A 24,600-nucleotide genomic window follows, 5' to 3' on the forward strand; every position below is an offset into this window, starting at 1 on the left:
AGGTTCCAGGGATTAGGCTGTCGACATATCTTGAGGGGGGCGGGCACTTTCCAATCGACCATACCATCCTCACTTTCCTGGTTGGAATATGCAGTAGAGAGAAAGAAAAAAAAAAAGAAAATCAAGTGAAACGCTAACTTTACCACCAAACAGTTCTAGGGAGAGAGAAGCATAAGCAGGAAAAAAGTGCTAATGTTTCCATTTCTGGTGCCGACTGGGGCACAGGAGCGATCCCACTTTCAATCTTCATGTCAACACGTGTTATTTCTTCCTCGAGAGAAACAAAACTGAATAATCCAGCATCGCTGAGTGGAACAGCTCACAAGTGGAAGAGCCAGGGTTGGCTGCATGCCCCTGGCCCGTGGCAATGGGACGCGCCCACCCAGCCCCTCTCTGGCCTCCCGCCAGCTCTTTTTGGCTCCTTTGGGCCCCAAAGCCCCCAGCCCAGCCATAGCTGGAGTGGAACTGTCAGTGGCCCCATTTAAGACCCATCTGTGAAAGGCTCATAAATCACACCCCTCGGAAAACTCACTCCTCATTATAACTCGGCAGAGAGCAACTCTGTTCAGAGATTTAAATAAATGTGAGTGTGTAGTAGGTTGGTTGTTTTTTCAGTTGGTTGTTTTTTCTATGTAGGAGGATTTTGCATCATATTCTTTCAGCTGTTCGTGTTAATAAGGCCAGGAATAATTACAGGCCTTTCTCCAAATGCAGCAGTCTCTACTGTCAGATTAAGCAAGTGGCCGATAAACACTTTTAGTGTGATTTCAGGGGAGCCAGCAAGGCTTAGAACCCCAATACCTCTCCCCTCTGACCTTGCAAAACAACTAGGTCAATGTCCCAAATTCTACAATTAGAGCTTCCTTCCTTTGGACCTGCCCATGGTCAAAACACTAATATTGCTGGAAGGGGCCACACTTTTAAGCAGGGTTCACGTATACATTTATCCTAGCATTTTCTCAGAGCAAGGGTTATGGTGGGAATGCAGGATAATCCGCTGGATGGGACAGGGAGACACGATTAAGGGGAAGGTGACTGATCACATGCAGGGTTGAATCCTTGAGAAGGTCCCTTGTGCTTCTCATTTTACAGTTGAACTAAATGTATTAAGTGCCTACCTTGTGTCCAGGGATGTGATCTTCCTTATAGGTGATCTCATTTAATCCTCACATCCACCTGTGGGGTAGGCACCAAAGCTCCTCCATTTATAAGTCAGTTTGTTCCTACCTAAAGTGACACCAAACAAGTTACCAAAGTGTATATGTCTGTGTCAAGTTAAGTTTCACAAAAGAACTGTCTCTAGACCCTGAGAAACTAGTGCTTTGGGGCTGGCTTGCTTCACGACAAGATCTCAGACACGACATATTTCTGGAGATGGAAGAGATCTCCAGAGCGGCCACAAAATAGACAGACAGACATGTAGACAGAGGAAAGCTGAGTCTGAGAGGAGGCAGGGAGGAAAGGAGGGAGGTGGGGTTCTCCAGGTTTCTTTGACCAGAAGCTGAGCAGGAATCACCAAGAACTAGGACAGGAGTGGTCAGGAGCTGGCTGAGAGGCCAGGAGGGAGACAGGGCTGCAGTAACCAGGTATCTGCATGGCGGGAACTGGCCTGAACCTATGGCAACAGGGAGGCAGTAGGGCTGTCCTGAGGTAGAATCCCGTAGGGGGACCGAAATCTGAGATTCTTACTCTAAGAAAATATCTTTGAAGGATTCTGGGATGGACCGTATGGAAAAGAGGGGGCTTTAGCATCTATGGGTAAAAGGAGATGTAGACCCTCTTTGGAGGAAAGGCTTCTCAAGTTAGTTTGCAGGAATCCTACAAATTAAAATCAAGCACAACCTCACGAACAAAAATCAACAAATACTTGGGAAGGCAAGTCACTGTGAACAAAAGCCAAAAGAAACAAGAAACAGCAGCTGTAGACCCCCAAGGACTACAGATGTTTCTATTGTAGCAACAGCGTGCAGAACTGTGAAGTATAAAACATCTAAAGAATGGATACACTTATAATGTATGAATAAACAACAGGAAAACATTAGGCGTCAATTGGTAGAATCAGGGAGAAAAACAAATCGAACTTTTAAAAATTAATAACAAAACTGTTGGAGAAAAACGCAATGGATATAAATACTGAAGAAGTCACCCTTTTATGTATTATTCACCAGTGGAGGGAGTTCTCATTTAAATTTGCATCTAGTACTTTGTCAGTCACTTTTTTATATTCTTTGCAAAATTCACACAGATTATTGATTTTTTTTTTTTGCGGTACGTGGGCCTCTCACTGTTGTGGCCTCTCCCATCGCGGAGTGCAGGCTCAGCGGCCATGGCTCACGGGCCCAGCCGCTCCGCGGCATGTGGGATCCTTCCAGACCAGGGCACGAACCCGTGTCCCCTGCATCGGCAGGTGGACTCCCAACCACTGTGCCACCAGGGAAGCCCTATTGATTATTTTTAATAAAACAAATGTCTCTGTACCAATGGAAAAAAACCCTCAATGGGTAAGTTAAACAGTAGATTACACTGTTAAAGAGAGAATTCATGAACTGGAAAATATATCTGAATAACTTATCCAGAATACAGCAGAGAGAAAGAGAGAAAGATATGAAAAAGTATAAAAGATATGGAAAAAGAACAAGAAGATCTAGCAAAGAGCTTGGCAAACTATGGCCTGTGTGTCAAATTCATCCAGCCACCTGTTTTTGTAAATAAAGTTCCATTGGAACCACCACACTCATTTGATTGTGTATTGCCTATGGCTTTTTTTACAATACGATAGAGCTGAGTAGTTGTGACAGAGACCATATGGCCTCCAAAGCCTAAAATATTTACTCACTGGCTTTTTACAGAAAAAAAAAAATTACCCCTGGTCTAGTACATACATGACTGGGAACCCAGGAGGAAAATTTGGAGAGAAAGAAAGAAAGGTAATATTTTAAAAGAGAATGACTAAATTTTCCAGAACTATTTAAAACATGTAGCCACATCGCCAGAGAGTACAACATATTCCAAGCAGGATAAATAAAAAGAGTTGTGCTTGCATTACAGGTTGAATTTTGTCCCTCAAAGAGATACATCCAAGTCCTAACCCCAGTACCTGTGAATATGACCTTATTTGGAAATAGGGTCTTTGCAAACATAATCAAGTTAAGAATTTTTTCTTAAGGCCATGCCACACAGCATGTGGGATCTTCGTTTCCCGACCAGGGATTGAAACTTCGCTCCCTGCATAGGAAACGTGGAGTCTTAACCACTGAGTGCCAGGGAAGTCCCAAGATAAGAATCTTGAGTGAGATCATCCTGAATTTGAGATGGGCCCTAAATTCAATTGTTAGTGTCTTACAAAGAAAAAGGAGAAAAGAGAGAGAGAGAGAAATGGGAAAGATATTAGTGATACAGACACAGGGAAGAAGGCCATGTCAAGACAGAGGCAGAGATTGGAGGGATGCAGCCACAAGCCAAGGAATGCCTGGAGCCATCTGAAGCTGGAAGGGGCAAGGAAGGATCCTTCTCTAGAGCCTTTGGAGGGAGTGCAGCCCTGCTGACACCTTTATTTTGGATTCTGTCCTCCAGACCTGTGAGAGAATAAATTTCTGTTGTTTCAAGCCACCAAGTTTGTGGTAATTTGTTACAGCAGTCCCAGGCAAGTAACACAGATTTTGTTTAGTGTGGTAGAATACAGATGATTCCAAATTTTTCTGCATTCTCCATTCTCCATACTAAGAGATGTTATTTATCTCCCCTCCTCTGGAATCTGGGTTGGCCTGTGGTTGTTTTAACCGATAGAATATGGCAGGAGTGATGCTGTGCCAGGTCCAGGCTAAGACTTCAGAAGCCCTGGCAGATTCTGCTTTTATGCTTTTGGGAGCCTTGATCTGCCTCGTGAGATATGCAGCTACCTGCTGTAAAGAGCCCATGGAGAAACCAGAACAGAGAGAGGGGAGCCCTGGGACTCGATGGAGGAAGAAAGGCCCCACTATCCAGCATTCCAGCCAGCCCAGCTGTCTAGATGTCCCTGCCACCCAACACTCTGGAGCTGGCTTCTGGCTTTGCCTCCCTCCTGTCCCCTTCCAGAGCCTGGTTCTCAGGACGAGAGCCCTTCGTGCCTTCTCAATCCCGAGGCACTCCACCAGAGGGAGTCTTGCCCAGGGCTTCTTGTCACAGGTGGATGAGCTATCTTGGATGTCCCAGCCCAGTCGAGCCCCAAGATGACTGCAGCCCCAGGCAGCAGAAGAACCACCCAGCCGATCCCAGTCAACTCACAGAATCACAGGCCAACGAGGCATTGACAAATTTGAGTAAGAGATGTCCTGACAGATATAGGTGTTGCAGGCAAAACCAGGTAAAGATGAATGGTTGGTTCTTAGTTCCTATTCTCAGCAGATGAGCTGATAATAATAAACTATTCAGACATGAATGAGTAGGAAGTTCACAGGCAGAGTTACCTTGTGGGTCTTAGTAGCATATGACTCTAGTTTTGTTAACCATACACAAGGAGTGTACTCTTACTCTTCTTCACCTCTTTTTTACCTATGTAGATAAAACTACTCATGAAATAAAGCACAACATCAAATGAATAAATATTGAATTAAAAAAATCATTAAAACAAACTCATGTGGTTAAATATGTGCCTCAGGACCAGAAATCTGACCACCAGGTGGAACCGTAGAAGCAAAGTGGCGTCTCATTTTGGGGAATCACGCACATCTCATCCCATGGTCAGAAAGGAAAAAACATCGTACCTGAGACAAACAGACAAAACAGGGTCAGAAAAATGAAGGAAATCTTGAGCCCTTCCTGTAAGTTACTAGCTCCCTAGCAAACACAACTTTATCCCAGACTTTGGCAATGCTGCTGTTTGGAGATTTACCAGGACCTTTGTGGATATGACCATCGTGGTGAATTTGCTGTTTTCTGCCATGCACAGACTAACTGTAACCTCCGTAACCTTGGTGATTTTGTGGATTTCTTTTTCCTTTAGATACCTTTTTGTATTTTTATTTGATGATCTAGTCCTTCTAGCCCCTGGAGACTCTTTACAGATCTTTTTAAAGTATGCTTCATTTCGAAATGCTTTTGTCTCCAAATCTTCCATTTATAGAGGCCCTGAACTCAGAGACAACAGGCAGAGTAGAAGGTGGGAGCAGGACCCTGGATGGAAAGTAGGACAATTAAGTGAACATTTATATGCTGAGCAGCCAAGTTCTCCCACTCGGTTCCCAGAACACTGGAATGAGGTGTTTTTTCCCCAGGAAAGAAATGGGAGGATTTGACCAAAAAGAAACTAAATGGCCCCAGTTAAAACACTTATAGGTACTCATAGTTGGGGACCCCAGTGAAAAAAACAGATAGCCTCTCAATCACCCCACAGGGAAGCCCAGATGCCCACATGTCCTTCCAAACTGCTTAGAGCTTCCAATCAGGCCCATTCTCTGACCTGTGGACAGACCGAGATCTTTCCCTTGTCTTTGCTTGTTTGCTTTGCTTTCTGTTCTTGTTCTATGATCTGTTTCATATTAGACACCATCCTCTAACATCATGTTACAGACTTTTTTTCCCTAGCATTCTAACATGACCTGGCCTCTAACGTGATAGGTAGAAAACAAACAATTGAAAAAAGACATATGTGGGCAGTAGAATCAGAGCAGCAAATAGTATAGCCCCAAATTCCGAGAACTTCAGCAAGTGACCTTATTTGGATATGTAATTAGTTGTTATCTTGAGATAAAATTATCCTGATTCAGAGTGGGCCCTAAATTCAATGACTGGCATCCTTAAAGGAAGAGACAAGGACACAGAGACACACGGGAAGACCATATGACAACAGAGCCAGAGACTGGAGTGATGCAGCCACAAATCCAGGAATGCTTGGGGTCACCAGAAGATAGAAGAGGCATGGAAGGATCCTTCCCTAGAGCCTTCAGAGAGAGCATGGCCCTGATGATACCTTGATTCCTGACCTCCAGAACTATGGGAGAATAAGTTTCTGTTGTTTTTAAGGCCACCAAGTTTGTGGTAATTTGTTATAGCAATGCTAGGAAACTAATACAAGCCATGCTGCTAAAGATGCAAAAGTTAGAATCTAAGGCCTGCCAGAGAGGAGGAGCCTTGAGGCTTCAAAAGCATTTGACTGGGATCTCAGGACTATACCCTGAGAGAAAGGGAAATCAGATTGAGTCTGAACACCAGACTAAATCTCAAGGGTGAACAGTGCAGAAACATGCATATGAAACATGTGGAACTTAGTGTAAAAATCTAACATAGGTATAACTGGAATGCAGACAAGATGACGGAGGGAACAAAAAGAAGTGATATTTGAAGATTTACTAGCTGAGAATTTTCCAAAAATGACAAAAGACATTAAACCACAGAGTCAAGCAGGATACATACAAAGAAAATTGTTTCTAGGCAAATCAGTAAAACTAATGGAAACCAAAGACAAAAAAAGTCTTAAAAGCAGTTAGAGAAAAGAAAAAATACATGACATTCAAAGGAGTAACAATGAGACCAACAACTGACTTCTCAACAGGAACAATAGAAGCCAGAAGACAATGAAATAGGAAGGAAACTGCTCAGTCTGCAGGAAAAGGAGTATCTATTAAAAACCTGCAGCAGGGCTTCCCTGGTGGCGCAGTGGTTGAGAGCTCGCCTGCCGATGCAGGGGACGCGGGTTCGTGCCCCAGTCCGGGAAGATCCCACATGCCACAGAGCGGCTGGGCCCGTTAGCCATGGCCGCTGAGCCTGCGCGTCTGGAGCCTGTGCTCTGCAACGGGAGAGGCCACAACAGTGAGAGGCCCGCGTACCGCAAAAAAAAAAAAAAAAAAAAAAAACCCGCAGCAAACATGATATTTAATGCTGAAATCAAGCTTTCCTCTTGAGACCAGAAATGAGGAAAGGATGTCTGTCCTAACGACTTCTCCTCCAAATTGCATTGGAGGTCTAGTCTGCACCACAAGGCAATAAACAAATAAACTAAAAGATACAGTGATTGTGAAGCAAGAAATAAAACTGTGATTATTTGCAGACAACACGGCATGTTCTTCGGACAACCTGGTAGAAAAGCCCTCTCATCCATCCCTGTTGCAGGTATAGAGGTGTGTCCTGGAGCAGAGATTATAATTCTTTGGGGCTGCCCACAGGCTGTGGGAAGGAGATATCCCTGGCTTGACTTAGCTGCCTCTGGCCAGGTCAGACTGCATCAGTGTCGGGGCAGGTAGGAGGGGGAACCAGCAGCTGGTGGGCTGCATGCAGGCGCACTAAGCCCCACAATGGGGCCCTTGGACACCTGTGAAGGGCTGTGCTCACCTTGAAAGCATCCTCACGACTGGGGTGCGGGGAGTGACATTAAATAGCCATACAAAAACATGATGACAGGTTGAGAGAGAGACCACAGAAAAAAGAAACGTTTTATATGTTAATACCTTCGATGTCACTTTTTTTTGTTTTTGAAGAAACCTCACATTTTCATTTTACCTTGTGCCGTGCAAATTATGTAGATGGCCCTGCTTCCCTTTATACCTCAAGGCACAGCTTAGACCAGGTAAAGTCTCAGTGATAACAGAGGAGGAGGGGAGAGGAGATGCTGAGGGAAACACATGTGAGACTGTCCTCTTGAGTAGGTCAGAAGATCACAGAACTGGCTGAGTCCCCTTTGTAGCTCCTGGCTTTCGTCTATAATGCACTCCTGAGACCATGCACTGGGGTCAAACCTGAGAGGTTGGAATAGCAGATGTACCCTTGGAGAAAAATTCTTATAAGATCCTAACTTACACTTTCTCCTTTAGATATATTTTTAAACTTGTAAATAGTTTGGTATTGGGGTGGGATGAACTGGGAAATTGGGATTGACATATATACACTACTATGTATATAATAGATAACTAATGAGAACCTACTGTATAGCACAGGGAACTCTACTCAGTGCTCTGACCTAAATGGGAAGGAAATCCAAAAAAGAGGGGATATAAGTATGGCTGATTCACTTTGCTGTATAGCAGAAACTAACACAACAGTGTAAAGCAACTATACTCTAATTAAAAAAAATATTTTAATAATTAAATAAATAAAAATAGTTTGGTATTTGTAAATAATTTGGTCTCTTTCTAAAAGATAAGAACCTTTTTTTAAAAAGGTTAACTACAATATCATTATCATACCCTAAAAAAAGAACACGACCTTCTGAAGCTGTACTATGGGCCAGCAGGGACCACCACCAGGCAACAGTGCAGAAAGGTCCTTCATCAGCTAACGCACCTGAGGCCCAGTGTGATGGCTTATGTACAGTATGTGAGCAGACAATACACAAAATCAAATGCATGCCTCTGTGCTCAGCTAGAGAGTCCTTCTGTCCCCAGTGACCTCAGGGCAGCTGCAAATGGCGGCTGAGATATTATCCCTCCGGAAGCACAGGCGTCTATTATCCCTCCGGAAGCGCAGGCGTCTCCTCTCTACATAGAACATCCTCATTTCCTACCGGGACTCAAGGAGGAAAATTGGGTAGACATGGAGACCCCTGCGGATATTCACTTCCTTAGTCCAAGTAATTGACATTCAACCTATGTATCTTTCAACTCAGTATATCTAGGGACATGCAAGTATTTTGTTTGTTTTATGGTCATTGCTATAGCCTTTTGGCATTTGACATTGTGAGTTGAACTCATGTTTAATGCATGAACTCGGGGAAAATTTGATAGATAGGATAGATTGCTAATATGTTTAAGGAATCGCTTACAATTATTAGGCTAGACTCAAAACAGCAGAAACTCTCTCCAAATAAATGTGCAAGTAGCAAGTCTTCTACAAACTGTAGCAAGTCTTCTACAAACTGAATAACTCAGCAAGTACTCGACCTGAAAGGAAAGCTCTCAGAGCAACTAATCTTGGCTTTAGCTCATGTTCCTACTGACCCATTAAGTTATACAAGGGCATCAGTCACTGAAAGCTAAAATTAACACTCACGGGTCTTGCCAGAGAGCTCTGATACCTCCAGTGGGAACTTTCCATGTGCTTGTGACAGACCAGCATCCACTGGTGTTGCCATGGGGAAAAAATAAGAATTGAATTTCCTGCCTTGGTTTTTCCAGCAACTGCGAAGTGGGCAGTCCGCTTGGCCTTTGGTGATAACTCCGCTTTGGTAACACTGACTCAACAAATATTTATTGGCCATCCACTACATGCCCAGTATGATGCCGGGTGCTGGGGGTAAAGAGGTACACAGGACAAAGCATGCACCCCAGATCCAGAAGATCTGGGCCCCTAGACCAGCCTCAGTACTCATTAGCCATGTGGTTTGGGGCCAAGTCTCAAAAATCAAGTAGATTCTAGGCACTGGAAGAGTTCCTAGTGAAAGCAACACTCCACACCAAGTGAGTAAGAGCTGGATTAAATCCCAGCTCTGTCCCTTACCAGCTGTGTGGCATGAGCCTGTGGTCATTTAGAAATGGCCAGAAAGCAAGAAGCAGCAGTTGGGAGTGGGTGAGTGAAAGGGAGATCTGAGGGTTGGCTTGGTTATCATTTCTTCTTTTCTTTAATCAGAGTGTAACTTTCATATAGTTAAATATTATAACTTACACAAGTCTTAAGTATGGGGCTTGATGAATTTTTCCCATGAATCTCATGTAACCACAACCCAGATCAAGATACAGAACATTTCCAACACCCAGTAGATATAATTTTTAAAGTGAAAATACCAAAACCCAAATCTCAGGACCTCTGATAGGTTACCACAATCAGTGCTACCAGCCACAGAGCTGATTTCTGACTAGTGGAGATGAGCTTATAGTCTCATTCTTCTGGTGACCAAGAACACTACTTATAAACTAGTCTGCTGGACGTGGGCGTACAGATGAAGCCCGTAAGTATGACTTAGAACAGAGTTTTAACGTGTACTAAGCTAACTGGCCGATCCAAGGATGAAATCTACACTCTTGCCCTCTCCTTACCGCCAAACTCAAATGTACTAGTTACCCAGGCCAGATTCTCCTTGTTATAAAATTTATTAAATATTTATCATAAACTTGTTGCAAGGCAAAAATAAAAGTTGGAGGCATATTATTCACTACAGCCAAAAGGTGGAAACAACTCAAATGACCATCAACGAATGAATGGATAAAGAAAATGCGGTATATCCATACAATGGAATATTATTCAGCTGTAAAAAGGAATGAAGTCCCAATACATCCCACAACATGGATGAGCTGTGAAAACGTCATGCTAATTGAAAGAAGCCGGACACATAAGACCACACACCATATGATTCTATTCATATGAAAGTCCAGAATAGGGAAATCCAGAGACAAAGTAGATTAGTGGCTGCTTAGGACTGGTGATAGGAGTTGGAGGATAGGGAGTTAATAGCTAATGGGGTTCCTTTTTGAGGCGATGAAAATGTTCTAAAACTGACTGTGAGGATGATTGCACATATCTCTGGACACACTAAAAACCACTGAATTGTACACTTCAAATGGGTGAATTGTATGGTACATGATTATAGTTAAAATTCACAACCTCCTTAGGAGGTAGCTTCTATCCCCAATGTACAGATCACAGAACTCAGGGTTAAAGAGAAGCCAAACTAGATTTGACACCAAATCTTGCCCTCTTAACCACTGTGCAAATACTCATTTAAAAAAGGCATTTTTCACATTAGAAATGATTTCCATAGGACATCGTTTGTTATCTCTCAGTTGATGAGAAATAGAATTACTAGCTCAAAAGCTGTGAACATTTCTAAGAACCTTGATGCACATCAGAAGGCCAGATTCTCAGTCAAGGTCATCATCAGGATGGAGAATGCCTCCATGGCAGGGACTCACTTTTATCATGCGAATGCCTGGCTCTGCGCCTGGCACACTGTGGCCACCCAGGGATATCTCCTGAATGAGTAACAGCATGTGTGCGAGCAGGAGAGTGGGAGGGCTCCCCAGTGCAAAGAACTGCACTCCTTTTGATACATGATGTACAAGCTCCTAAGTGAGGTCAGCTCTAGACTACACATGAATAATGAGCGCCTGGAACACGCAGCCCTCCATCTGTCTGCTTTAGCCACCTGCACACGCCAGGTGACTCACCACACAGTCCCCTGATTTAGTTGACTACGAGGAGGTCAAAAATGACTTAATAAGTTACACCACGGCGCATCTGGGTGACCACACACGGGGTTGGAAATTGCATCTATTCTTTTAGGTAGTAGTTCAGTGGGAGCATTTTTTAGCAAGTGCAACTGTTTCTGTTTGGATTATTTAATAACTTCCCTAGTAAATGCTGATTCTCCGTATAAATATTAGCAACTGACATACATAGTCACAGTTCACCAATGCCCAAAATAAGTTAGACCGTAAACCCAATGCCTCTGGAAGCTGTATTAACCAGTGCAGGCCACGAAGTTGCCTTGACAAGCCCGGCCCTACTTCTCCACCAGGAGAAGTACCTATATCACAGTTGTACCGATATCACAACCAGCTAAAGAGGTTTGCACTGCAAAAACCTTGGGATCTCAATGAACTGCTTCTTCCTGCAGAGCAGTTTGGTGGCAAGAGGGCCTGTCTTGAGAATTTCACCACTCAGGTGCCAAACAACCTCATCTGACCTGTAATCAGGTGGGTCTGTGTTCCAATGGGTTCATTCTTTCAGACTCTAGCACATGGGGTTTTCCCCAGTCTTTACTGCCCCTTAAAAAAAACCCAAGCCCTTCGGTTATTAAAGATACTCCTTTTAGTGTTACCCACCTCGTGTACTATACTATTCAGGGGTCTTTAAAGGGATGGAATTATAACTTGTATTATCAATATAGGAAATACCTGGAGGAAATGCAGATGCCCTTTGTCCCACATTCCACAGGCTGCTCTCCTGTCTATGAAACTATATCAGGTCCTCCTGGCACAGTCAGAGGAAGGCTGAGAGGCGGTCTTACCCAACCAGACCTTAATGATTTTATTTATTCCACATGGCCTAAAAACATGTTTGAACATAACTTGCCATAATTTTTCTGGTGATTTCTATGAGTCACTTTTTAATTATGAATTATGGTTTTTAGAGACACTCCTGAGAAATTTTACCCAAGGTTCCCTTGACAACCGTCTCATAAAGCATCTAAAGTGAAGCTGCTTCCACAACCAATGCAGAAAATCAACTTTAAAGCATAGATTCCTAAAAGATCCATTAGTCATCTTTGCTGAGAGTGAATCTCAGATTCACACATGCAAAGGGTCGCTGAGAAATCCAGATCCACCCACATAACTAGCAAAATACATTTACTGTCAAATAAGGTTCAAAGGATTTTTGTACAAATATAAATTTTCTAACTTCACTTGGAGCATTTTGTCTTTTCTCCTAGCTAGGGATTTTCTCTGTGTGTCTAAATTACTGCCTTTCTACCCTCGGCTGAAAGTTTTCAGCTTTTACAGGATCTGCTGTGTCCACCGCAGGAAGGATCTCTGCCTGCTGGATCGATTCAGGCCACTCAGAAATCCAAGTGTTTGTGCACGATAAGGAGCACAAATTTCCATTTCTGGGATTTCCTTAGGAAAATCCAACTGCTGGATCTCAAACAATCAGGTAAGGTCCAAGTACTCTTAAATGACAGTTGGGCGGGGTTAGCCTGGAAATTCTAGCACTTTCTACAGGTGCAGCTTCCCCGGCTTCCACTTTCCTTCCTTTGGCAGAGTTGACAGCTTCTGCAAAAATAACGACGTAGACATCAAGCTAAACAGAAACATAAATAGGTCAATTAGCTTTCAAAGGAGCACTCTTTATGTTGCTTAAACAGGGAGGTATTTTCTGGTCAATTACTTTAAGTAGACATCAATAAACACTAAAATTATTTGTGCATCGGGAGCCACGGCGCTGGGCTTTCCCCTCCCTGGCCCCCAACGGTCCAGGGAGTAAAGCAGACTCACACAGGCGCTTTCCAGTGCTCACTACCGTGTTTAAAGTGTTCAACAAGTGTTTGAGGCTCTCGCTTTCCGTCCAGACCGTGCTGAGAGCCCCAAAAGACGTGGCACCTGGCGCCTGTTGCCTCGCCAGGTCACCGGGCCACTCCCCTCCGACGGCGTTCACCACCGCCCATTTCTTTCCCCACGCCGTCTTGCTATTTATTCAAAAGTTAGATTTCGCAATAAACTCTTCCAAGTATCCACCTTCCCCCGCCCCCCACGCCCTGCTCAGGGCCCGGCAATTGGTAGGAACGCTTCAAAATGAAATGCAAGATTCAAACTAAGTCTCACACCACCATAATAAAGCGGTTTAATGAGCTTTGATCTTGGGAACGGCGTAGCATTTGCACAACTCCGTGAAGCCACACGCACACTCACACCCTGACCACCCCTCCCGTAAAATGGAAAGCGAAGACAAAGTGCCCCTGAACGTGAAAATCTGCCCGGATCCCGAAGGCTCACCCCGCCTGGTTCAAAAGCTTCTGGGAGAGAAGTACAGAGAATTCCGCAGTCAGATTAAATAATGTCTTTGTCTACACCCGCTGGGCGAAAAGAACGTTGGTGCTATAACCAAGATTACTTTGTTTCCGCTCTCTAAAAAATGAAGACGGTGCTGGAGTTGGGGCCAAAAATATTCATAAGCCACACAGTTTGAATCCACCCTGTAGTTTATCAGCTAACCGATACTTTTGCCAGGGAAAATATTCTTGAATTGAGGAAAAGTGTTAAATTTAAAATTCTCCTTTTATACGAAAACGTGCTCTACCCCGTACCTCCTCCTCCAGGGTATTTGCTCTGGCACCTAAAAGGAATTCTGTCTTGGGGCAGTTAAGAGGGGGAGAAGAACGGCGGAGGGGAGCTGGACCTTCTCCCTCGATCTGGGAACCACGCCGGATCTCCCTCCAAGAAAGCTGAGCCGCCAGCGTGAGAACTCGACTCCAGATTCGGTCTAAGAGCGCGCGAGCTGGGGACGGCTCAGAGATCTTTGGCGACGCCAAGATGAAAGTACGGGCCCCTTAATTTCCACCAGACTTCCCTTCATCCACAAACACCAGCTCTCACCCACTCCCCAGACCTCACGCGGACCCTGGGTCCCTCTGGTCCCTACTTCCCACGTGGAAAAATTCTGGGGGGAGGAGCGAAGACGAGGCCGAGCGTGTACAGGGAGCACGGGAGACCGGCTAGCACCAGACGAGGTCCGCACGGCCCCACTCACGCAAGTGAGCGTGCCGCACACCTCCCAGCGCGCACAGCCGCGTCCGCTCCAGCTCCCCGCCCGCCTGGCTACGTGTGGACCGAGGCCCTCTCCAGTGTACACTGCGCCCCACCCGTGAACGCTGCGCGCACGCGTGCTCTCGAGTTCCCCACTCCCTCGTGCACTAAGCCGGCTCCGTGCGCACCGAGGCCCCTGACCCCTCCGTGTTTACTGAGCCTCTCCAGTGGCCGTGCGCGTTGCGCCCCCTTCCGCCAACCTGCCCAGGCCGCGTTTCTAACCACGCGGGCGATCACGAGACTCTGAGAGCGCAAAAGGCGGGAATCACACCGCAAAGTCTGTCGGAAACAATCTCCTTCTGGGCCCTCACGCAGCGCGGGGAGTAGGAGTCCGAGTCTCTTCTGCGGAATTGAGAAGACCTCTGGCGACGGGGACGCCTGAAGCTCGGCCCGTGTCCCCGAGTGGGACCCGCAGGTTCCAAAGCCGGATTTCGTCCCAGTACAGGGAGAGCCGGCGAGGGGGCCCCGCCACCGCCTGCGTGCGTGCCATGGCGGATGGGGTGCGGTCCCCCTACCGGCGTGGCCCCCCGCCGCTCTGAAATCTGGCTTTGGCGCGCCCAAGACCTCTGACGTGGGACGGCCCTCTGCTGTGGGCGTCTCCTCCTTCTCCACGGATGGAAGAGTGTGTTCCCGGATATACACCTCTCAGGAAACCCGCCTTCCATGCCAGCCCTTAAAACTAAAGAAAAAAATAAAAATCTGCGCGAAGCAGGAAGATGCTCACGCCCCGGGTTGGGACGGCTGCGCGCGCTCAGGCCAGGCTGGAGGGAGCCGATCCAGCCGGCCCGCCTGCCCGCTGGCCTTTCTGTAACTTTCTCTACTAAACCGCGAATGAATTAGCGTACCTCTTCCTACAGATTTGTTTAGATTAGGGAGGTTTCCCTCAATGTTCGCTTTGCTTTGCGAACATTATATTAATAATTATATTAAATAAAACGAGTTTGTGTCTTTAAAGCATTGTAATAGCCCTATATTATAGTCAGCCTTACATTAAGCGTTGGCTGTTACTATTATTACCGGCTAGAAAAAGAAAATTAAGCCTATCATGTTTGTGCTTTCTTTGATGTGCAGAAATATGTGTCTCTGGTGGGTAGATTTTTTTTTTTAAGGAAAAGTTTTGGTTGATGTTTTTTGAAAGGCGGTTTCAGCGCCGTTGTTAATGAACTAATTAGTTTTCGGATTTCAAGGCGGCATGTCATTGATATAACCACTGAGGAATTTCAGCGCACACCAGACTGCAAAGACTCCTCCAGCTCAAGGGTTTCCAGACACGACCGCGGGCTCGCTGGAGGCGAAAAGCGAGGTTTTGCCGGGGAGCGGATGGACTGCCTCTCCCCGAACCAGGACTTTGAGGCGACGTTTCTGTTAAGCCGGAGCGAGAGCACTCGGAGCGGGCTGCGGAGGCTTCGTGCCGCCGGGTCGTAGAAAGGGCGCAGGAGGTCGGCGCAGGACACTCGGCTCCCCTCTCCTTCGGCCCGGACCCCTGGCCGGTCCCTGAGCGCCGCTCCTGGGCGCCGGGCGCTGCGTGCGCTCCAACAGAATAGAATCCTCGCTCTCTCCGGAGGACGCTGGATGTGTGTGCAACGGGGAGGGGTGCCAAAGTCCCGGGCACCTTCTCAGAGACGGAGGAGAAAGCGGGTCTGGGGCTGGGAGACAGCGAAGGAGTGCAGAGGAAAGGGCTGCACTCTCACCACCGCCCCCCCGCCCCCCAGGTAAAATTAGAAGAAACGTGTGGCCGTTTCCCCAAACCTGGCGCGGCTTCAGTGGCTCCCTGTGGCCCTCGCTGGGGACTGTGCTAATCACTATAATTAATTACCAGTGACACTGATTTTGATCCCTAAATGCATCGCCTTGAGTGAGGGAGAGAAGTACGCGGTAGCTACTCTGTCCCTCGGATAGGAGGCACTGCCCCGGCGGGCCCCCTCAAGCCCGCAATCCCAGAACCCGAAGTCGTCCCGGACAACCAAGTCCGAGAACGACTGCGCTCTTTTCGGAATCCCGGGGAGCAGAGTCAGCCTCGAGCAGGCCGGGATAGGCGACTGGGAGGTGGGAATGATCCCCCACTGGGTGGTGCCTCCTTCCCTCCCCTCCCTGCCCCCCCCCCCCCGCAGAGCCACTTGGGGCACCCTGCCGAGGACCGAACACACAAGCACCAAGGGACCCCAGGACCCTGTGCAGGAGGGCGGATCTGCCCTAGTTACTGTGATGTAATCAAATAATCAGAGAGAAGCCGACCAACCTAAAAGCAAACACTTTCTCCTAAGGGGTAACTTCCAGTGAAATAACTTACTAAAAGCAAAACAAAACAAAAAGAAATAAACTTCTCTCCCTCTACTACTTAGGAACGTGTGAGCAGAGCGAGTTACTGTCTCGACCTCTCAAGGAACAAATCATTACGAAATGGCTCTGGATATCTGTAATTACTTTTATACAGTGGGTAGTAATATTGTAACTGTTGTCCGAGCCTTTCTGGGAGTAGCAATAACCCCAGAAAAAGTTGATGATATCTCCACTGGTCTTACACAAGGAAAGGAGTGAAAAATCGAAGTACCTTTTCAGATAGCTCAGACCAAACGCGCCTCCCAGCCTTTAAGTACTCACATTTGTGATACTGAACCCAAGCGGGATTTTCTGAAGTAACCACATCATGCTAATTGCCTGTGTAGACAAGAGTTTATAAATCGAATAGGTTCACATGTCCATAGTCCTGGGTTTCCTGCTGTCTCGGCTTGTTTGGGCGGTTGAAGTTTTCCTTAAACACCACCTCAGAGGTTCCAACCCCTTCCCCCAAATCTAGTGCTAGGCCTGGGAGAAGTCCTCCCCTCCCCACCTCCTTAGGGACAAAGTCTCTGATTCCCTTCTGCCACCGCAGCAGCCCATCCCTAGTGGAACATCTGCGCGTTTTCCCCTTGATCTCACGCGAAAGTCGGTTTCCGCGGAGGATGGGCCTCAGGTAGGCGCCGGGTGCGGCCCCGGGGAAAAACAGTTGCGGAGCATCTGAAGCGGAAAATCCAAGCAGATGTGGGGCGGCCGGGCCCCGCCCCTTTCCTCTTAGGGCCTCAATTTCTTCCAGATCAGTTTCCTAATGGAAAATTTCTAAGAGGTGCTCGTGCGCCTGGGGGTGCGCCTAGGCGCTGGGAAGCAGGACAGACTGGGGCTGGTGGTGTCCCGCAAGCGCGGCAAAAGCTTATTGGACTCAAGGTGTCCGACCCCTCTTTCCACCTGCCCTCTTCCTGCCCCCGGCCTCTCGTCATTCTAGATTCTGCCAAGTCCTTCCGGGCCAGTAGGAGAACCGCCGTTTCTGGGTGATGTCCGGGACTGAGGGGTCTTTCGTTGCCCTATGCTTCTCCCCTGCGGGCCCGTCTCCGTGCTCTGCGCGAGGCGCTCGACTTTCGACTCAGAGTATAGACTAGGAGGTACTCCCTGCACCAGGAGCCTGGAGCAAGGACTACGCAGTAGTTGTCCCAACCGGCGGCCCCCAGCTTCTGAGCACTCCAATTAGCACGCGTTTAGTGCATTTTCCAATTTACACAGAGCTTCTATCCTGTGGGTGTCCTAAGGGCCTCAGGCTTTCCCTTCGGCAGGGAGAGCCCTAGGATGACCCCATCCAAGCTCAGGGGTTCTTCCTTCGCCATTCCACGCAGACATCACTATTCTTCCCAACTGGGGAAACCTCGAAGTTCGCGCCGAAGTACTTTGTGTTCTTTCGGTGGTGCTGTGCGGGAGCCCAGGCCCATCTCCGCGCGCTGTGTGTGTGTGTTGAATGAATGTGTTGGGGGGAAGGTGATAAAAGGCCCACTTGGGCATTTGCTGGAGCACACTGTGGGCCCTAAAGTGCCCCACAGCCAAACATCTGCGAATCTTCCAACGCTCCGTTATGCTACGTCTCACACCACGCGATTCAAACATGTCTCGCAGATGCAACAGCGGCTGCCACTGCTGAAGACCGGGTATCGAGATCTCAAGTACAATTTCCCGTGAAATCCGGGAACTTTGGTTTAAGGAACGTTTCTGTTCCTGTTACTTGTCGAGTTTCTCCCACTTGCACTTAGCCATGTTTCTGCGATCTGGGTAATCCCTTTCAAGCCCAGGAGGAATTCTCCCGGGTCCATAATTGAGGATCGGAAGTCGTGGGGGTGAGGGAAGCCTTAAATCCTCCCGAAGCCAGGAAGGTGCCGGAGCGCACACGGGGGCGGCCTGAGCAAGCGGCGGCGGGGCCCAGCCGGCAATCCCTTCCCCCCTGGAGCTCCTTCTCCCGGAAGCCGGGAGACCACGGCTGTCCCCGCAGCGGGGTGCGGGACTCCGGGCGGGGAAGCGGGCCGGGAGCCTTGCGTTTGGCCACTACGTACCCGAGCCGCTCGCGCGCCCCACCCCCGACCCTCTGCGCTCACGGCTGGAAAAAGGAAAGCGCTCCTGGATCCGAAACCCCAAGGAAAAGCGTTGGTTCCTACATGCGCCCGGCATTTGGTGGGGAGGCACCAACTCCGAAGCTCGCGCGGCTCGGTGGTTTCGAGCAAGGCCACGGCTGTGGGTTCCGCAGGGCGCCGGGGCAGGTGAGGCCGAGCCCGGGTCTGCGCACGATGTCCTGCCCACCGAGGGAACTACGACGCCTCCAACGCCATCGAACTTCTGACCTTCAAAGAGGTCCCTGGAAAGGGGTCAGGAGCGCCTGCTGCCGACGAGGTCGCCGTAGGCCCTGCCCTCCAGACGCGGGGGAGGGAGGCGAGCACCAAGTCATTGTAATGGCCGTGAGCGCGCGGAGCCGCAGGCTCCTCCCGGGCCGGGGGAGAGAGAAGGCACCTAGAACGGAGATCCTAGCGCTGGGCCCCAAGGCTCCGGCGTCTCCCCTCCCGAGCTGACCTCCAGATCAGGCCCCCACAGCCTACAGCCTCGGCACACGTCCGAGGGACCCCAGGACCCCGCGCCCTGCGTCCACTGCGGCTGCCCTCTGACCCCGCGCGCCAGGAAGCTGGGGTCCTCCCAGTGCGTGCGTCCACACCGCGTCCGGAGGGTTCGGGCTTCTAGAAGGGAAGGGATGGGGGCTACCTCGTGGCCGGGGTAGCTAGGAGGATCCTCCGGGGTTGCAGTCACCGACAGTGAGGTGGGGTATACAAGAGGACTCGAGGTCCAGTGTGGCCCTGAGGGAAGGCGCCGGGACGCCCTACGGCCGGCCGCAGTCTCCGACTGCGCCTCCCTGCGCCAGCTGCCTCCTGCCCCCATTACCCTGGCCACCACGAACGCTTGTCCGATGACCCTCGCTCGGTGCTCCTCGCCCTGAAGCACCCGCCCCAGCCAGCTTCCCTGAAATTCCTGCCGCACTGGATCGGGCTGCAGGGGCGGGTACTATTGGGCCCTGTTCCCGCCGCTGCCCAGGGCAAGGCCTCACCGGTAGGTTCGGCTCCCCCGCCCCTCTCTCCGTCCGATCCGCGCGTCCCCGCGGCCTCCAACCCCTCCGGGGAAGGCGCCAATCTCCTTTCGCTCTCCTGTTTACAGGAGAGAAAGGGCATAAGGGTCACTTCCGAGCCCTACTCGCGCCGCTTCCTGGGGAGGGGGGTGGTCCTTCCCCTCTGGCCTCCCCACCGCCACCACTTTCGTCTCTCGGACCTGCAAACTGGGGAGAGCGAGGGCTCGGGGCCCGCGCGGGCTCGGAGGACTCACTCCTCCTCCGCAGGGCACTCAGGCAGCGCCCGCGCAGTACCTGCGCCGGAGCCACAGACGAGGTCTCCGTACCGCTTCCTCCCTCGCTTCCTCCTCCGCCCCTCCCCGCCGCTCCTCCTAGCGCCCAGGTCCCGCGACCCGCTCGCCAGAGCCGGTCCCCGCCGCGCGCCCTGTGCACTCACCGCGATTTCCTCCAGGCCGGGAGCGCGCGGGTCTCGCCCGGGAGAGTCCCTGGAGGCAGCGACAGGGAGGCGCGCCTGGGACTCCGGGGCCGCGGTGGGGTCGGTAGGCGAGGTTGGCCGCCCCCGCCCCCGCCGCGGTCCCTCCCCCCCTTCCTGCCCCCCCTCCTCCCCGGGCCGCGGCGGCCGAGTGCTCCGCCCGAAGGCGGGTCCGCCATAAACAAACGCGGCTCGGTTGCACGTGGACCGCTGAGCTGCCGCGCCTCGCGACAGATCGCGGGCTCTGGGCGCCGCATCACCAGGCACAGGGAACCGCCAGGGAGGGCAGGAGAGCGCACCCGGGCCGGGCCCCAGCCGCGTCCGCTCATCTCCCGCTCCATGGCTCCGCAGCCGCAGCCGCCCGTGCCGTCCTCCAGCCTGGAGGGGCCTCACGGCAGCGGGTACGAACACCCGGCCAAGGACTAAACAGCACCGCCGCCTCCTCGCCGGCCACTCTCCACCCCTAAGGAAAGCCGAGGCAGGGGAGACAAGAGGGAGGAAGGAAGAGCGAGCCGAAGCGAGCGGGAAGCCAGGGCTTGGGTCGCCGCGGGACAGTCCGGCCCGGAGGAGGCTGCGCCCGGGGCGGTGGCGGGAGGAGCGCGGGGCGGCGTCCCCGTGTTGCGCCGAGCTCCCGGCCCACGGCTGCAGAAAGGCGTCTTGGTGCCCCTGGTCGGCCTCACGCACCTGCCCGCGGCCGGCGCCCCACGCTCACCTGGTCTGCGGGGCCCCCTTCCCCATCGCCGCCGCTGCAGCCAGAGCGGAGCTCCGCGGGCCTGGAGCACGGCCGGGTCTAATATGCCCGGAGCCGAGGCGCGATGAAGGAGAAGTCGAAGAATGCGGCCAAGACCAGGAGGGAGAAGGAAAATGGCGAGTTTTATGAGCTGGCCAAGCTGCTCCCGCTGCCATCGGCCATCACCTCGCAGCTGGACAAGGCGTCCATCATCCGACTCACCACGAGCTACCTGAAGATGCGCGCTGTATTTCCCGAAGGTGAGGCCGCAGGTGGGCGGCCGGGAGCGCTAGGGGGCCCAAGCGGGGAGCCAGAGCTGGCCCGGAGGGGCTGCCTGAGCCTTCCGGCTGGTGCCAAAACATCTTGGGGAGGTCGCTCCGGGAACATCGGCTCCTCCTGGAGAGAGGGGCCAGGGCCCTGGTGCCAGAGACACCAGGACATCTTCTGGCCCAGGGCTGGGGGGTAGGGAGGGGCGAACCAGGGATGGTTCCATGAGCGTACTAGTCCAATCTGGTCTTTCTTCTTTCCTTCCTTTCTTTCTTCATTTCTTTAACTCCCCCTTTTATTTTTCTCCTTCTTACTTTCTTTCCGTGGAGGGGAAGCACAGTGCACCCGGGCCGGAGGTGAAGGGTGCTTGCTGGTCCCTGGGAGAGAGTGGAGTACACCAGGAGGCCCAGGTCCTGCAGGCCCCAGCTCCCAGCGGAACACTTGCAGGGACTTGGGCCTCAGACTCAGGCCTCTCAGGTGGTCTCTTCTCTGCTCGCCGTTCTTGGGGCTGGGGCTCTGGAAGTCTGGGTGGGAGAGACTCACCTCAAACAGGTGAGCCGAGATGGGGCAGGAGAGAAGGGGAGGCGGTTAATTCGGAAATGGCAGGCGGGCCTGAGCGTAGTCTTCTTTTCTAGATTGGATTATAATCCCGGAGGGGCAGGTGCCATGGTGGGCAAGGGTCACCAGGACCCACGGGCCCAGCAGGCTCTCAGCGGTCAGAAGTGGTGGTGCACTGGGTGGGCATTCCCTGCCAGGACATGGCCCGTGGGTGACAGTAGCTGCCAGGTGGGCACCTCTGAGCAGCAGGGCTGGAGGAGGCCGATCACCACAGCATCCCTTTTGGTGTCCCGGTGGTTCTGAACCGACCACCTTCCAACGTCTCTGTCCCCAGCCACGTTGGCCCCGGCCTGGCGGAAGGGATTAGGGCGCTTGTCTGAGACCCTCTGCTCCAGCACCTGATGGGTACCCCCCAACCTGAAGGCCGAGGATCCACTAGAGCTGCGGCAGCCTCTGGAGCGTCAGAAGCCGGTGCACGACTAGGGAGACAACTTTAGCCACAGGGCACGGGGAGGGTCGCTGCAGAGCCGCGACAGGTGTCTCTCCAGCGCAGGGCACCTCCATTAAGGCAGCTCCAGGCCAGGCAATCGACCTGAAGTCAGTAAACTCGCCCTCTTTGCGGTGGGCGCCCCTAAGCCTGTTATTTGTAATCGTCTCTGGGCCATAAACTGCCCCGTACACCACCTCCCGGCTGGAGCTCCTGGGGCCCGGCCCCCAGCGTGACCTCCAGCCGGGCAGTGTGCTGGCTGGGGAGCTGAGCGCCACTGGACAGGGAGCTGAGGGGGCCAGAAGCGGTGGCCTGTCCTCTCCGGAGCCTTCCAGCTGCGCTGTGCGGCCAGGCGGGCACTTTCCTCCCTGGAGCAGGAGCCTGTGACCTGGCTGCCACAGCCCAGAGCTCTTAGAAGGGAAAGTTCTTTTCCTTTCCCAGCCCGATCAACCGAGGGGCCCCCCTCCCCGCTCCTGCCCGTCCCGCTGGGAGCCGCGGCCCAGTGGACGCTATTTGTCAGCCCTCCAGCGACGTAGAGATGATTCCTCCCCTGCTGAAGTTTTCAGTAAAAATTAAAGGAGAATTGGGTTTCATAAGAGCCGAGTCTCCTTCCAACCCTGGGAGGAGGGATGGTAACTGGTTTGCTCGGGTGAACCGTTTCTTAATCCACATACCGCAAAGCAGGTGTGGAGCCCAGACAGCACATAAGCCTTCTCTCCTGTCCCCCTCCCACCCCACTGGAAATACAAATTACAAAGACATGATCAGAAGATTAAATGATGTCAAGTGAGCCAGAAATTGAGGCCTGGAGAAAGGGGCTAATTGCTAGCCACTTGTTGTTTGGGGCTTTCCAGGAAAGCGGCTAAAAACTGGAAAGTGGTGTGTATATGCTTCTGCAAACATTAAACTGGGTCTGTAGATTCCAGCGCTGCGAAGCGAGGCTGCAGGCCTTGGGACCCCGAGTTGCTTGGCCCTGAGCAGGTTGCAGGGGTGCGCTGGCTGTGGTCTGGCCCTTGAGCACCAGGCCCCTGTGCTTTGTTCCTAGCGGTCTAGTTGAGGGGCGGCCTGGGCGTCTCCTGGGCGTGACCATTGAGACTGGAACTCCAGGCGGGGTCGGGGAGAGCTATGTGGCCCTAGAGTTTTGGAAATAGTCCCGAACCTAAGGGGGTCCCGATTCCTCCAAAATGGGGAGCAGGCGGTGATCTAGACCGCAGCGCTTCCTGCAGCGCTGAAGCTGGGAGCAGGGGCGCTCGCCAGCACGGTGGGCCAGCAGCCTCCGGACGCCTCCCTGCGCTCGGAGGCCTGGGGCCTGCAGACCTTCCCCCTCCATTCAGTCTGCGATCGGAGAGAAGAGGAGCTGGGTGGGTGCCTGGGGCAGAGGAAAAGAAGCGTTTAGAAAGACCTCAATTACGCAAAGTGACTCGTTCGCCCCTCCCGTGGCTCTGAAGGACGAAGGGTGGGAGCGCGGAAGCAGCGTCCGAAACTGATTTAACCTGTTCTCAGGAGACTGCGCCAGGGAGGCGGTGCGGGAGGCGGACGGGGCCTGGCGGAGCCGCGAGGGTCCGGACGCGGGCGTCAGGGAGGCTTTAGCGGCCAACCCGGTCCTGCGCCGCGGCGGGAACTCCTGGACCTGCTCCGGCTCTCGGCGGCGAACGGAAAGATACCGAGCGGACCCGATGTGCCCAGCGCGGCCTCGCTGTGTGATAGCCAAGCCGGATCCCTGGGTGAAGAAGAATCTAGAAGCCAAGTTAGGGCTTTGGGAGTTAGAAAACGAAGAGCACAGTCCGAGGAACCACAGGAATCGCCAGACTAACCCTCAGTATTTGAGGAAATTGAGGCCTGAGAGGGGCGGGCCTTTCCCAAGGTCCCCCGCGAGGGCAGGGCAGGCGGGAAGGCCGGTGTGTCGCCTGTGCTTCTGTGCGCAGGAGAGGCCGCTGGCCTCGGCTCCTTTCATCCCGAGACCCCCAGGCAGGAGGAGAGAAAGAGGAGCTCGGAGAAGCCCCAGGACAGGGGCAGAGAGGCGACTGGAGCCAGGTGGACACTCCGCGGAGAGGCCAGTCCGCAAGCTTGGGGGTGCTGGCAAGCCAGACAGCCGGTTCAAGGCTCGGCTCTGTCAAGCTGCCCCGCTGGGCCTCGGTCTTCTTGTCTGTAAAATGGGCCCATTAGCAACTCCATCGCTGCGCAGGGTTCCCGGGATCGGGTATGAGGAAGCAGGCGGGCGCAGGTGGAAATCCACTGTGTTCTTACTCCAGTCAGTCCTTCCTGTGAGCTCGCCGCCTTCCTTGGGCCAGATGCGACCTTAACGGTGGCGCGCCCCACTCGGTGGATCTCCGGGACTCACTGCCTGGAGTTGGAAGCTGAGCTGTTTTCGGGGTTCCCACCGTTTTCTCCCCTTTAACTGCGAACTGAGAAGTGGAAGGTAGAAGGGCAGGGAAGAGGGCAGGAGAGCAAGGCTGGCTCCGGCAGTGGACTCGGAAC

The 24,600-nt window shown here is 51.7% G+C and overlaps 1 protein-coding gene across 1 annotated transcript in view; it reads left to right on the forward strand.

Moving 5' to 3' along the window:
* Nucleotides 1-20,895: 20,895 nt before the first annotated feature.
* SIM2 (SIM bHLH transcription factor 2) overlaps nt 20,896-24,600 on the forward strand; it is a 45,468-nt gene continuing 41,763 nt past the window's right edge. The window contains exon 1 of the mRNA XM_065876505.1: nt 20,896-21,070. Coding sequence (XP_065732577.1) covers nt 20,896-21,070 — 175 coding nt within the window. The remainder of the gene's footprint in view (nt 21,071-24,600) is intronic.

Source organism: Phocoena phocoena, chromosome 4 (genome assembly GCF_963924675.1).
Source record: "Phocoena phocoena chromosome 4, mPhoPho1.1, whole genome shotgun sequence".
Classification (NCBI taxonomy): domain Eukaryota; kingdom Metazoa; phylum Chordata; class Mammalia; order Artiodactyla; family Phocoenidae; genus Phocoena; species Phocoena phocoena.